This window comes from Grus americana, chromosome Z (genome assembly GCF_028858705.1).
Source record: "Grus americana isolate bGruAme1 chromosome Z, bGruAme1.mat, whole genome shotgun sequence".
Lineage (NCBI taxonomy): Eukaryota > Metazoa > Chordata > Aves > Gruiformes > Gruidae > Grus > Grus americana.
Window position 1 is genome coordinate 10,031,204 of NC_072891.1, and position 14,099 is coordinate 10,045,302.

General features: G+C 49.3%; 1 protein-coding gene across 2 annotated transcripts in view; it reads right to left on the bottom strand.

The window, feature by feature from the left end:
• The window catches only part of NOL6 (nucleolar protein 6), a 32,062-nt gene that overhangs the window by 2,944 nt on the left and 15,019 nt on the right, over positions 1 to 14,099 (bottom strand). For both annotated transcript variants that reach the window (XM_054810683.1, XM_054810682.1), the window contains 3 exons: positions 11,884 to 12,008; positions 11,634 to 11,723; positions 7,995 to 8,192 (listed from right to left, as the gene is read on the bottom strand). In XM_054810683.1, the coding sequence (XP_054666658.1) occupies positions 7,995 to 8,192; positions 11,634 to 11,723; positions 11,884 to 12,008 (413 nt within the window). The remainder of the gene's footprint in view (positions 1 to 7,994; positions 8,193 to 11,633; positions 11,724 to 11,883; positions 12,009 to 14,099) is intronic.

The following is a 14,099-nucleotide window of genomic DNA, read 5'->3' on the forward strand; positions in this document are numbered from 1 at the left end:
CCTCCATCCCCTTGTTTTCCCCAGCTGCAATTCTGCCACACTCTTACAAAGAGAGGTCTCTGCTGGCATCATCGTATCATGACATTTTCATGAGGATGTACTTAAAAAAAGATCAACATCAAAGGCAAGCTTAGAAAGGGTCTTATATGGACATACCAGGATTGCAGCAGGAGGAGAAAAAAGTGGATTGGGTTGGTAACACACCAGTGATCCCAAAGGGTGCGGTAGCATTTTAAAGGTAAAGACCTGATAAGCAGGGAAGGGTGGTGTTCTCTGCAACCTTCAGAGCCAGATTTATGAGTTGGGACTTGAAGTATCACAAACAGAGGGCAACACAATTAGACCATCAAGCTGGGAAGATCGTGAGACCTGCCAGCTCATCCCATTTCACGGGATCTTCACAGGGGCAAGGCTGGTCAAGGCATTATCTCGCCAAACTGGCTAGGAAAACCACTGTCTAAAAATACATTGAGAAAGAGGCAACCCACCCTGGCATTTGTCAGCCAAGAGGGACAGGTTATACTCAAAGCCCAGTCAACAGTGAAGACTCCTCCTTTCGCCAAAAGGCAAACAGCAGGAGGGAGGGAAAGCTCAATGAATGGCAAGAAAGCTCAGGGCATGCTGACCACCAATGTGCAGCTTTCCGAACCAAAGGGGAGCAGATCATGTGAGAACCTGAAAAAGCCCCGCTATTCTATAGGGAGAGGTCTTGAGTGCTATGCAATGCTCCCTATGAGAAAGGTAATTTTTACAGGCTTGCCTTGCTGAACAGGAGCCAGGAGGATTTGCAGGAAAGGAACCCTCCCAGGCTCAGCTCATTTCCCAATAAAACCACTGCTTGGCCTGATACCCAGCACCTTTCATCCAGACAACAGGGAGCACAAGGCAGATGTTAAAAGGATGGCATCCAGTTCAAAATCCCAGCAAAGGGCAAGCTTCTGCACTTGTGCAACTCCCAGAATCATCCACATATTGGTGCTTTGGGCCGGCTCCACCAAGCTGTGGAGATGAACATTCAATTCTTGGGAAACTGCAGCATTAAAAGGGTCTGCTCTATTAGTCACCACAGTTCTGTTTGTACAGAGGCTTGGGGAGTAAAAGCAAACAGAGTTCATCTCCCTTTCCACATCCCCTGCTTCATGCCTAGTGCCACTGGGCTTGCCTGAGCCTGCAAATTCCTTCCTCAAAGAAAAGTTTGAGAGAAAAGGCAGCGAGCCCATTTGAACTCCTATTCCCTTCTCAAGCTGCTGTATCTTTGGTTGTAATTCAGTTTTAAAGGCCCAAGGAAAGCTCTCCCTGCTCAGGAGGATCCCTGCCATCAGCAAAACCTTCAGGTGGTTCCCATCTTGCAGAGACACAGGGGACCTGCAAACTCAGGGCTGTGATTCAGAGAAGCCTCATTGTCCGGGGAAAGTGTACAAGGCACCTAGAAGATTAGCTCAAGCTCAGTAACGAGCCATCTGGGCGAATGGAGAAAGGTGGTGAGTAAAACAATACCCTCATCTAAAATGGGATTACTGGATTAAGCAGCTCAGGCTGAAGCATGGATTTTGCAATAGGGTAAGTGCTCATTGCTAGTTAAGCAACTACGCTGTTGTTGTTTAGGGGTATTTTTTTCACCTAGCCATTTATCCACCCATTTTTTCACTGCTCGTACCCAGAGACTGGACTCATTGCATCACAGCTGCCGGAAAAAGGGGAGCTTTTTAGGGAGGTCTTTGCACCCGAAATGCGCCTAACAGCTCTTCCTGGTGCGACAGCAGTTCAAATAGCAAATGCATCAAACAACATTTGCTCAGTGCTTAGAACATTTTAAGTGCTCTCAGCAAGGGATCTACCAGTATAAAACCCTATTAAAGTTACTTTCAACAAATGTCTACATATGCAGTTAAGACTTTAAGGTCCTTGTCATCCTAGTGGACCTGCCCTGATGCTCACAGGTTACATGACACAGAAAGAGCCTTCTCCCATGCCCAAACAGAGCAAGGCACACTGTTGAAAAACTAGGCTGGGGTTACTTCAGTGTCAGAGAGGTTTTAAAGAGACAAGAAACCTGGGTGTTAGGTTTGGGATTCAGCTGGTAAAAGGTATTTCAAACTATCCAAACTTTTCCACCTCTGAGTGCCTCATCAGAACCACATGTGCATCCTTGTCCCAGGGGTTTGGGGCAGCAGCAAAGTATGGCAAGGAAAAGAAACACCCATGTTCTCCTGGCTGCATTAGCAAACACACCTTGTCCACCATCTGAGACTAAAGTCTGCAGTCACTTCCTACAGGACCAATCCTACAGGACCTCCGGGAAGGCATTGCCAACACAGAAGAAATGCAGCCACAAGCACCCTGTCAGCTCACCAAAGCAGCACAAGGGGTTTATCCCTCACTAAGCACATGTGTGCCCATATGTGTACACACATGCACCTGCATCCACCCCAAACCCTGGGCATTACGCTAAGGATCACATAGTTGCTCTGCAGCTCTAAGAACAGGTAATTTCCTGCCACCTTTGCCCCTCCAAGGGCATAGATCCAGACAGGAAGGTGTCCTCCATGCTGCGAGAGCCCACAGAGCTTTTTCAGTTTGTCTCTGCCCCATCTGGAGTTGCCACAGGAGGAGTCAGCCCTGTCAGTCAAAACAGGAAGGGAACAGTCTGACCTGAAAAGATTTCACCACGTCCAGCTACATCCTGTAACCACAGTTTATATATTGTAGGGGACCAAGAATTTTTAGTATTACTAATTCCTTCCTAACATGCAGTAGCAAGATACAGATTCCTACACCATTGGAGGAAAAAAGGAAAAGGCTGTTAAGTCTTCCAGATAAGTCTTGTCTGAAGGTGCAAGAAATGCAAAACATTGCTTTAGAGGGAAGGATGTTTACAGTAAAGCAGGAAACATTTTCCTGCTCATCCACACAGAAAATATCTCCCACGTACAAGATGGGCAGCTCCTCTGCCACAAGCTCTTCCACAGGCATGTGCAGCCAGAGAAAGCTCAGATCAGGGAAACAGAGCACTTCACACCTAGTGACCTAGTGAGGCCAAAGACTCAGTAAGAAATTTAGGTCTTTTAACAACCATTACAGACACACAGATGGACATGGCACAGACAGCTTCATCTGATATATCCCACCACAAGAGAACAGCTCTGGACCCCAAGGAGGTGACCAGAGCTTATGGGCTTTGTGAGCTCCTGAATGCATGCAGATGGGCATGGCAGGCATATTCATAAGTCCTGTGTCCTCTGGATCATGTCTTGAGTCCAGAGGACAGCCAAGCCACCCTGAAGCAAAAGCTGCACTGACCAAGCCTTACCACGCCATGTCCCCAGCAAAAGGATGGGGGTTCTGCAGCTCAACAGCTGCCACAACACAGACCAGCAGTCGTGATGGAGATCCAGTGGGAGCCTCATTTGAGATACTTTATCTTAATGTGACCTTGCTAGAGAAACCCCACCAGGACCCAACCCAGTGTTTGTTCGCCAAGGTGCTCAGGACCATAAGCAGCGGGGACGCAGGTGATGGGCTGAGGCTCCAGGGGAGCCCTCTCTGCAGCATGTCTGGCACCTGGTTTCCCTCAAAAACATCTGTCTGCAAAGCCTTCTTATCTGGACAGACTCCCACAACAGGCCTTTTCTATCAGATCTGTGCTGGAATTGAATTTGCTGTCTGAATCCCATGACCAGCCCTTCATCTCTACCCAGAGCCTCCCAGGCACCAAAGCAACTCAATCAGACCAGCTCCTGCAGCACATCTCCTTGGAGCAGGAAAAATTAAAGCAATCAGGACTCAACACCTCCCCCCCTTTCATTTTCTCCTCTGATTAGGCTCCTTGGGGAAGGCACACAGCAATCCTTTGGCTCCAGAGCACTCCTGCCTTGCTAACCCCTTTGATTTGAGAAGAACAGGGACTTCTCAGGAACAAACAGGTTGGACAGGAGAAAAGTGGGTCTCCTGGTTACTGGGCCAAGGACACTGCGGAAAATGCTACTCCCTGTCCCTCTCAACTCAACCAAATATGCCTAGGCATTTAAATCCCTTTTTCACGTGGCAAGCTCAGACAAGGGCGGATGTTTCTTTTCTGCCCATAAAAAGAACAAAATCCCACAGCATCGCTGCATGGCAGATATTCCCCTTCGTTGCTATAAACTCACCATGGCTGCTCTATCAGCCTCAGCTACAACCCTGTTGCTCAATTCTGTGGTTTGTGCTATTAAGGGAGAGCAAATTACTCTGAGTCAAAGCCAGCCAGTTCTGTGTCCGAGTGCCTTCTCGCCAAAAGGTCTCACAAGCATTCACTGCTGTCACCACACTCTTTTCCAGCACCAACTTGTTGCTGTGTTTGGACCACCCCTGGGGCTCCCGGCCTGCAGGACAAGGAGGAGCTGAACATTGCTTAGAGCAGTGAAAGTCAGGGGAGGAGAAACACAAAGGTGCAGGACAGGCTACCAGCCAAAGCCAGGTCAAAGCACAAAGCCAATGCAAAGGTCTTGCCTTTAAGCAACAACATCAATACACTGAGACACAAAGCTGGATGACTTCTGATGGGGTAGTTTCTACTGACAGCTTGGCATCACCTGCTTGCTGGTGACCCTGCAGTGAAAAGTTGGCTTTTGAGGCCCTCCAACACAGGTGGATATGGCTGAGTTATCTGAGAGCACGTGCAGCATCACCTCTGTGATTTTTCCAGGAGAAGAAACACCTGTTTGCCCAGAAAGAGATATCCATCGGTGCCTTCAGGTCTGCCTGCTACTGATCTGGAAGCTACAAGAGCCGAGTGAACTGGTGCTGCAAGATACCTCCAACACAATGGCTGCAAGGGAACACAGCCATTCCTATGTCAGAGCCTTCAAGAGGAAAAAAAAACCCAGCCAGGGCTGCCGAGGCACATTTCAAGCTCCCTACCCCATAGCTGGCTCTTTGGAGAAACCTGTGACCAGTTCTTGTCCTGTTCCCTCCCAAGCACCCTTGGGCCAAAGAACAAGACACACTAAGCGAATGCAACACTGCTTCCAACGAGGCAACATGACCTTTGCTCATATCCATGTTTCTTCATTGTGATGTCAGTACACTGGATTTAGGACCAGCTGTAATTTATAATCCAGACAAACCATATTCTGAGTCTATTATTACCTGTATTAGAGAAAACAGGCAGTAAAAATTCAGACAGCTTGGATGTCACCATTGACTGGACCAATTAAGTCATAATTGCTTAAAGGATAATGAAAGCTGCTTTCAAGGGAAGCCTCTTCTGCATCATTCACTTCTGGAGCCATGTGCTGACACCAAGTTGACTAGAAGCACAAAAAAGTCCTATAAACTGCAACACACACCAGTGAATTTCCTGATTGAATGCCTTGATATATGGCAAGATTTGCTGAAAGCCTGTTAACAGCCTCTCCTCAAGGAGTCTGCTCTCCCCATAGGCCTGTCCAGCATTTCAGTTCCTCTTGAAGCAAGAGGTCAGCCTCCTGCCAGGTCTCCATGAAAGTCACTTAGCCCCAGCCCCTCCGGAGATGTGGAGACTCCAGCCCTGTGTATGCAGGCACCTCCAATGCCTTGGTAGCTGCTGAAAGGCTCCGTTCAGCTCTAACCCCTCCTTCCAGCATGGGGTGGAGAAGGATTTCAGGCTTAGGAAGCTCCCTTTCCTACCCAGATTTATGCCTACTCATCAAGGTTTCATGATGGCAGGTCAAATCCTCGTCATTTAGGGAACAAAAGCATGGGGCTGGTCTTGATATTCCTCCTCGGATCCAGATGCTGGGTAGAGAGAGTTAGAATTGTTCCAAATCACTGTGCTTCCTGCTTCCTCTTAAATGTCTTGTGCAGGGTGCTTCTCCCTCTCCTTCTTGCATATACTGGACCCCAAGAAATCCCCCACTGCTCTCTACAATACATCTGCAGGACCAGCTTCTCAACCACCTTCCTTCTCAAAGGCAGGAGAACACTGGGCACCTCCTCTCTCCTGTCCTCCACATGCTTCCAGCTAATCAAGCAGTGCTACCTGAAGGGAAACTGTGGGACAGTTTTGAGGTCTTCCTCAATTTAAGAAAGTCTTGCAGCCCTGTTTTCTCATTTGCTTGCCCCTGCCCCAGACTGTCCCAATCTGCTGTGGGTGACAGGAGGACCAAGCTTGCACCTTGCTAGGCCCGGCAGATCTACTGAAGTCAGAAGAGATTCCCATTGGCTGGGCAGAGATCAGCAGGCAATGCAGCTGGCAGGCAGCTTGGAAGGTAATGAGGCTGTGCCCAGGGTGAGGAAACCTTCAAAGAAACCCTTGCAAGTTTTCTATGGCCACCTCCTAAGCTACTCTGGTTAAGGTGAAAGGGGAGCTTGAACCTACAGGGCCTAGTATCTTCCAGCCTGAACTGGAGTTTTAATTCAGGCATCTCTGCAATTCTTTCAATTCTTTCTATGGATCTGGAAGCAAGATCCAGCCCCTTCTGCTGTCTGTCCTTCCATGTAGATGCCACCATGGCCGAACCTGACAGTGGCAGCAGAGAAACACTCAGCAGCTGTATGCAGGATTAGCTAGCTTGGGGGCCAGCAAACGTGAAATCCTACAGAGCCCACAAGAGGCTTGCTTGTAGCCCAGGAGAAGAGATGTAACCAAAAACTATTTTTCTTTTGCAGGCACACCTCCTTTCCCAACACAAGCTTGGAGAGAAGTTTATACCAAATCTTCAGGCAAGAGAAGCATATGGGAAGGCGGACAAAACCCTCCCAGCACGTTGGTCAGGAGAAGGGCAAGAGCAAAGCCCTCTGACCTGCCGTGCTACCCAGGAGGGCTGGCAGGGCCGGCCAGGAGCTGCCAGAACACAGCTAAAGCTCCCCTAGCTCCAGCTCTGCCTTTCAGCAAACTGCCACTAGCACAGCCCAGGCTGCCTCAGGGACCCAAGGAGCCAAAACACACTGCAACAAGGCAAATCCCAATCACGTATTAGGAAACAAATTTTAACAAATGGTGGCCAAACACTGGGACAGGGAGGTGGGAAATCTCCATCTCTGAAGATAGATGGCATTCAGCAGGACTGGGTCTGCACAGCCTACTCTAACATCAAAGCTGGCTCTGCCCTCAGCAGGGTAATGGGGCCAGAGACCTCCACAGCACCCTTTCTGCCAACGCCAGCCTAGAATTCCTGTGGCAGTTCTGACACTGCTTACAGTCCTTCAGTGGGTAAGGGATGATGGTACTTGAAAGTCAAGCCAGGTTTTGAAAAAAAAGGGCATCACAGCCCCTCCTCTCTGCACACTAACATTTGCTCAGCTACCGCACACGAAGCTGGGAAGGGCTAAAGAGGCAGAAGCTGCATGTCTGCTAAGTACTGGATATCCAGATCTGGTGTGGACAGAATCACCACTGCCACACAGCATCTTGCATATCTCCCTAGCTTGCTGAGGCTTTGGCATGGACACAGAGTGGAAAAGCATTGGGTTGATGACTTTGGACACTGATGTTCTTCATATATCCACATTACCAACTTCCGTAACCAGCCCCTGTGAAACCATCCTCTGACCAATACTTGGCCTCTATGGCTCATGCAGCCATTGGCCTAACAGCAGGAGCCCTGCCAGTACCGTGCCATAGATTCTGTACATTCCCCTAGAAAATATGGGTAGCTACTGTCCATCATGGACTCCAGTTGGTGCAAGAAGCCATGAAAAATCAATTATCTGCCTAGAGACAAACAGCTTAAAGATACTTTTGCACTGAAATATCAAATTCTTCAGCAAAAGCTCCAGGTGCTTTGTATCTGTGGTCATTCTCACATCATCAGCACTCTCATTTCCATGGAATGCGTGGTGCATTCACCAGATCTTCTGCTGAAGAAGCAATTTCAGATGCACACAAAGACTGACCATCCCATCCAAAATACACAAAGATGTCACCATGTCACCAACAAGGTCATGCAGTGGCAGGTAACTAAGGACCTGAATGCCAAAAGGCAGCTCCCCCTTAGGCACATAGCCCCTGTGCCTCCCCACTGGGTTGTGCTTACTCTCAGCTCCTGGAGGTAGCACTGTACAGGGTCATAATCCACCACAGGAAAGAGGATCTTCACTGCAGTGCTGTTCTTCACCACGCCCCGCGAAAATGACTTTAGTGGCCGGTCCACACTCTCCAGATGTCGAGGAATCTGATTTGGATTCAGGTGGATTAGGACATCGTAGAAGTCCAAAGGAGGGCGGAACACCATCTGCAGGAAGAAAACACCAGTGCTACTCAATATAGGACACAGGTGAGCAGGAGAGATGACAGAGGTTTCCAAAATCCTTGCTTGCATTTTATTCCATTGTCCTTAGAAAGCAGTAAACCGAAGCCAAAATTATTGTGAGATTAATGTCATAAGTTTGCCATCCACAGGAAAAACATGTCTGTGGTGGAGCCATGAGCAGCTCCGGCCCGTATTGGCCACCTCATTCTCTCTGAGCTGAGACATGTCCCCACTCCAGTATGGGCTCTGCTCACATCAGAAGGATGTGACCCTGACTCCTCTATACCCCATGCAAGTGCTGTGACAAGGACTTTGTCAAGAGCAAGGTGGTTCCCCCATGGCTATCTCCTGGTGGATAGGCCAAATGTTCTTTGGACCACCAAAGTGCACCAGGAAGGACAGACTGATTGCCAAAGCCCAACTGTCCAGCAAGCTCAACCCCTAGAGAAGGGAGCTGCTCTCTAGCCACATCAGACACCTAGCCAGAAGGGCTACACTCTCTACCCTACTGGTTTCCCAGGTTGGCAGAAAAGTCTAACCACTGTCTCCAGGACTCAAGGACAGTCCCTGCAGAAGAGCATTCCACAGGGCCAAGGTGGTCCTCTGCAGCCCTCACCACAGCAAGCCCACCAAAGTGCATGACAGTAGGGTGGGCAATTGAGAGAGGGACAGACAGTGATCTGAGATAGATAACCATGCCAAATGCGGCAGAATCCCAGAATGAAGAGGGAAGGCAAGAAGCTAACAAGAGCCAAATGACACCCAGGGGACACGAAGAGCTGTGTAATAACAACACAGCTGTGTTGTCCAACAGGCGTTGCCGCAGAGGGTAGCAGCATCTTCCATCAAGCAAACAGAGGGTGAGAGCAAGCCCCATTAATGGACAGGAGCAATCCCAGACACATAAATATTTGGATAAGCAGGATCTGGCACTGTGGATACAGCTGTATTAAAATGGAACAAACTAAAAACTATGCATATATTTTATAGAATCATAGAATTGTTTAGGTTGGAAAAGACTTTTAAGATCGTTGAGTCCAACTGTTAACCTAGCACTGCCAAGTCCACCACTAAACCATGTCCCTAAGCACCACATCTACATGTCTTTTAAATACCTCCAGGGATGGTAACTCAACCACTTCCGTGGGCAGCCTGTTCCAATGATTGATAACCCTTTTGGTGATGAAATTTTTCCCAAAACCCAATCTAAACCTCCCCTGGCACAACTTGAGGCCATTTCCTCTTGTCCTATCACTTCTTACTTGGGAGAAGAGACCAACACCCACCTGGCTACAACCTACTTTCAGGTAGATGTAGAGAGCGATCAGGTCTCCCCTCAGCCTCCTCTTCTCCAGGCTAAACAACCCCCGTTCCCTCAGCCGCTCCTCATCAGACTTGTGCTCCAGACCCTTCACCAGCTTTGCTGCCCTTCTCTGGACATGCTCCAGCCCCTCGATGTCTTTCTTGTAGTGAGGGGCCCAAAACTGAACACAGAACTTGAGGTGCAGCCTCACCAGTGCTGAGTACAGGGGGACGATCATTTCCCTGGTCCTGCTGGCCACACTATTTCTGATACAAGCCAGGATGCTGTTGGCCTTCTTGGCCACCTGGGCACCCTACCAGTTCATATTCAGCCGGCTGTTGACGAGCACCCTCAGGTCCTTTTCCACCAGGCAGCTTTCCAGCCACTCCTCCCCAAGTCTGTAGTGTTGCATGGGGTGGTTGTGACCCAAGTGCAGGACCCAGCCCTGAGCCTTGTTGAACCTCATACAGTTGGCCTTGGCCCACTGATCCAGCCTGTCCAGATCCCTCTGTACAGCCTTCCTACCCTGCAGCAGATCAATACTCCCGCACAACCTGGTGTTCAGCTTGTGGAATAAATGATGTGGGGACATGAACAGAGGCGTGGGACACTGCCCAACTTGGTGCTGGTGTGGGACACTGCTTGGAGCTGGTTTATAGCCTGGCTGAGGAGAGCACACATGAAGAACATCAGTGATCAGGACCGAGTTCCAGCTCTGGTCCATGCAGAGCTCCTTTCCCACCCAGCTGACCAAGTCCATGGTTTATCATATCCCCCTGGAAGCAAAGAAACAGAGCTCACAAACCCATGTCTGCATCTGCATGAGAGCAGGCACGTCCCCAAGCAACTGAAATGCAAAGACAAAAAAAAAACTTGAAGCACCCTCTTAAGATACATGTGAAGGGAAGACAACTCCCAAGTTGCACTGGAAAAGTTTTTCCCTCCTCCCAGCCCCATGCTTTGCTTACAAACAGATTAGCAGCCCTGGAAAGAGCATCCCATGTTTATCCCTAAGGAATGTCACAGGCTTGGGAGGACGCTGGTACAGACCATCTCCATACTCTAGGGATGAAAAAGGATCCCCCTGCAATGACCATGGGGAGGGGAAGGGGAAGGGGAAGGAGGACCAAACTGGCACAGTTGAGGGGTTGGGAAGGTGCTATGGACAGGCAACAGCTTGTTCTGGGAGTTAATGACCCCCAGCTCACACTCCACTTCTTGGATTTCAGTCCTGGGTCCACAACGTAACTCCAGCATAGTGGCATGTCTCACACATACAGCATCTCACCCCTTAACAGCCCTGTAACACACAGTGCTCCTGTCTCACCCCTGTAATGCTTCCAGCACAAAATGCACCAGAACTGAAAGCAATGGCAGTAAATCCTTTTTTTCATTGCCTAGGCAGGAAAAAAAACACTCTGTGGTGGGTTTTTCCCAAATGTGAATCTGTCATATCTAACCAACTTGGCTTTTCAAGTCCTCTCAGCTTCAATTGCCTAGGTCACAAATTGGTACACCAACAAAAACGTATCTGCCTTCAAAGGGCAAATAAACATGTCTACACCTCCTAGGTCCATTTGAGTAATGGATGTTTTAACTTAAGAAAAAAAAAAAAATCACTGAAGAAAGAGGATTAAACTATACATGGCCCTGCTCCTCCACTCAAATCAAAATAACATCTTCCTAAAGTGCCTGTTAACTTCATAGCAAAACCTCTCCCACCCTGGGCTTGGTTAGACTCAAGCACACAAGCCACGTTTGCACAGCTACACCAAAAGAGAGTCCTCCAGAGAAGCCATTTGCTCCAGGCACAGACACATGACCGATTTGGCACAGGAACATCACAGGTTTGCTCATGCCCCAAGAAAACCAGAGAATACAAAATAAATTTGCTCTAGTCAGTGATATTTCACACCAAGTTGCTATTCAGAGCTGGGTCCCCCAGAAGCAGGGTAACAGACTGGGGCACCAGCCTCCCAGCTCCCATCCTTGCTGCTCCTTATCCTGGGACAACTACACATGGCCACAGCCTGAATCCTACTCACACATCCCAGTGACCATCACTGAAGACCAGTATGCTTTGCCAGAAAACCCCTTCTGCTGGTGCCCCAAGGGGTTACCTTCACATCCTGGCTGTTGAGTGGGTCCATGAGCTGCTCCTCCAGGGCCCGGAGAGACTCTGAGGCCAGTACGAGAAGGCGATGCAGGATCTGGGGAGGGAAGAAAGTCAGAGGGTGAAACTCAGCAGTCCTGGATGTAGCAGGGACGCTGCTCATCCACGGGCCATTGGAGCTGGCTCCAGCACTGGGGAGCAGGGAACTGCCCCAAGTCAGCAGCCACCGTAGGGCAAGAACAGAAGGCCTGGCTCACCTGTGCGGAAGGTTGTCCTTGGGTCCACATGGAGCTCCACCGGTCTTTGGGGGTGGCAATGAACATGACGGGGAGGTGAGAGCGAGCAGCCAGAAATTTGTTCTTGATCTCTGTACAGTCGGCATCTGGAGAAGGCAGGCAGACAGGTGAGATGCACTGCGCCATCCACAGCCCTCCAGCCTCCTCAACCATGTGCTGCAGCCCAGAAAAGGCCAGTACAGTGGGCTTTTATACTCTCCCACCCTCTAATCCCACATCCACATGCAATCAAAGCTCAATCGCCATGGGCTTGCTCTGCTCACACACTTCCCTCAGCATCCAGCTCTGGGAAGTTCTGGAGACGGGATACAGGGCTAGATGGACCTTTGCTCTCAACCCACCCAGGCAGGTTCAGATGTGGCTCAAAACATGGCAGGCACTGGGACAGATAAGCTGGGAATTCACGTTATAAGCAAACAACACAGTTTGTACTCAAAGAGTTTTCTTTTTTTTTCTTCTTTTTCCTCTCAAGTGAGAGGGAAAAAAATAGCTCTTTGGCCAAAAACGTATCCCATTTTGTTCATTAAAAAAAGCTGCAAGGTAGAAAAACAGCAGTTTCCAACACCCAATTCTCTCAAAAAAAGAAAAGTTTGAGGGAGTGCTGAAACTCACAGAAACAGCTGCTCCCTCCAGCATTGTCTACACCACTCCCAAGCAGCTTTAACTTTTCTTATAAATCACCTTTAAAAGCTAGTGTAGCTATCTCCCCCAGCCCACCACCATGCAAAGCCAAGACAGTCCTGTGGTCTCCTCTGGCTCATGGGGAAAGATGGCATTTATCCAAAAGATGGTCAACAGACAAAACACAAGGAAGAAGCAGGACCACAGATGCACTTGGATATGACAACATGCTCCTTTGGAAACCAGACACCATTACAAGGAAATCTCCAACACTGAGGAGATAACAATGCCTGGAGGACTGCAGCCCTTTTCCCTTGCAGGTTTTGAAATCAGGGACTAGTAGATCATCAGCTATCAGGAGTGGTCAACATGCGTACACCAAGGGGAAATCACGCCTGACCAATCTGATAGCCTTCTATGATGGCATCACTGGCTGGCTGGATGAGGGAAGAGCAGTCGATGTTGTCTATCTCGACTTCAGCAAGACTTTTGACACTGTCTCCCGTAACATCCTCATAGGCAAGCTTAGGAAGTGTGGGTTATATGAGTGGACAATGAGGTGGGTAAAGAACTGGCTGAATGGCAGAACCCAGAGAGTTGTGATGAGCAGCGCAGAATCTAGTTGGAGGCCTGTAGCTACTGGTGTGCCCCAGGGGTCAGTACTGGGTCTGGTCTTATTCAATATATTCATCAATGGCCTGGATGAGGGGACAGAGTGTACCCTCAGCAAGTCGGCTGACTATACAAAACTGGGAGGAGTGGCCAACACACCGGAAGGCTGCGCTGCCATTCAGCAAGATCTGGACAGACTGGAGAGTTGGGCAGAGAGGAGCCATATGAAATTCAACAGGGGCAAGTGTAAGGTCCTGCACCTAGGGAGGAATAACCCCATGCACTAGTACAGGTTAGTGGTTGACCTGCTGGGAAGCAGCTCTGTAGAGAAGGATCTGGGAATCCAAGCTCTCCATGAGCCAGCAGTGAGCCCTCATGGCCAAGAAGAGCAATGGCATCCTGGGATGCATTAATAAGAGCGTGACCAGCAGGTCAAGGGAGGTTCTTCTCCCCCTCTACTCTGCCCTGGTGAGGCCACATCTGGAATATTGTGTCCAGTTCTGGGCTCCCCAGTTCAAGACAGATAGGGAACTACTGGAGAGACTCCAGCAGAGGGCTACAAAGATGATGAGGGGACTGGAGTATCTCTCGTATGAGGAAAGGCTGAGAGGGCTGGGGCTGTTTAGTCTGGAGAAAACAAAAGAGCTGATCTCATCAGTGCTTACAAGTATCTAAAGGATGGATGTCAAAGAGGATGGGGCCAGACTTTTCTCAGTGGTGCCCAGTGACAGGACAAGGGGCAACGGGCACAAAGTGGAACACAGGAAGTTCCATCTGAACATGAGAAAAAACTTCTTCACTTTGAGGGTAACAGAGCACTGGAACAGGCTGCCCAGAGAGGCTGTGGAGTTTCCTTCTCTGGAGAGATTCAAAACCCACCTGGATGTGATCTTGTGCAACCTGCTCTAGGTGATCCTGCTTTAGCAGGGGGTTGGACTAGATGA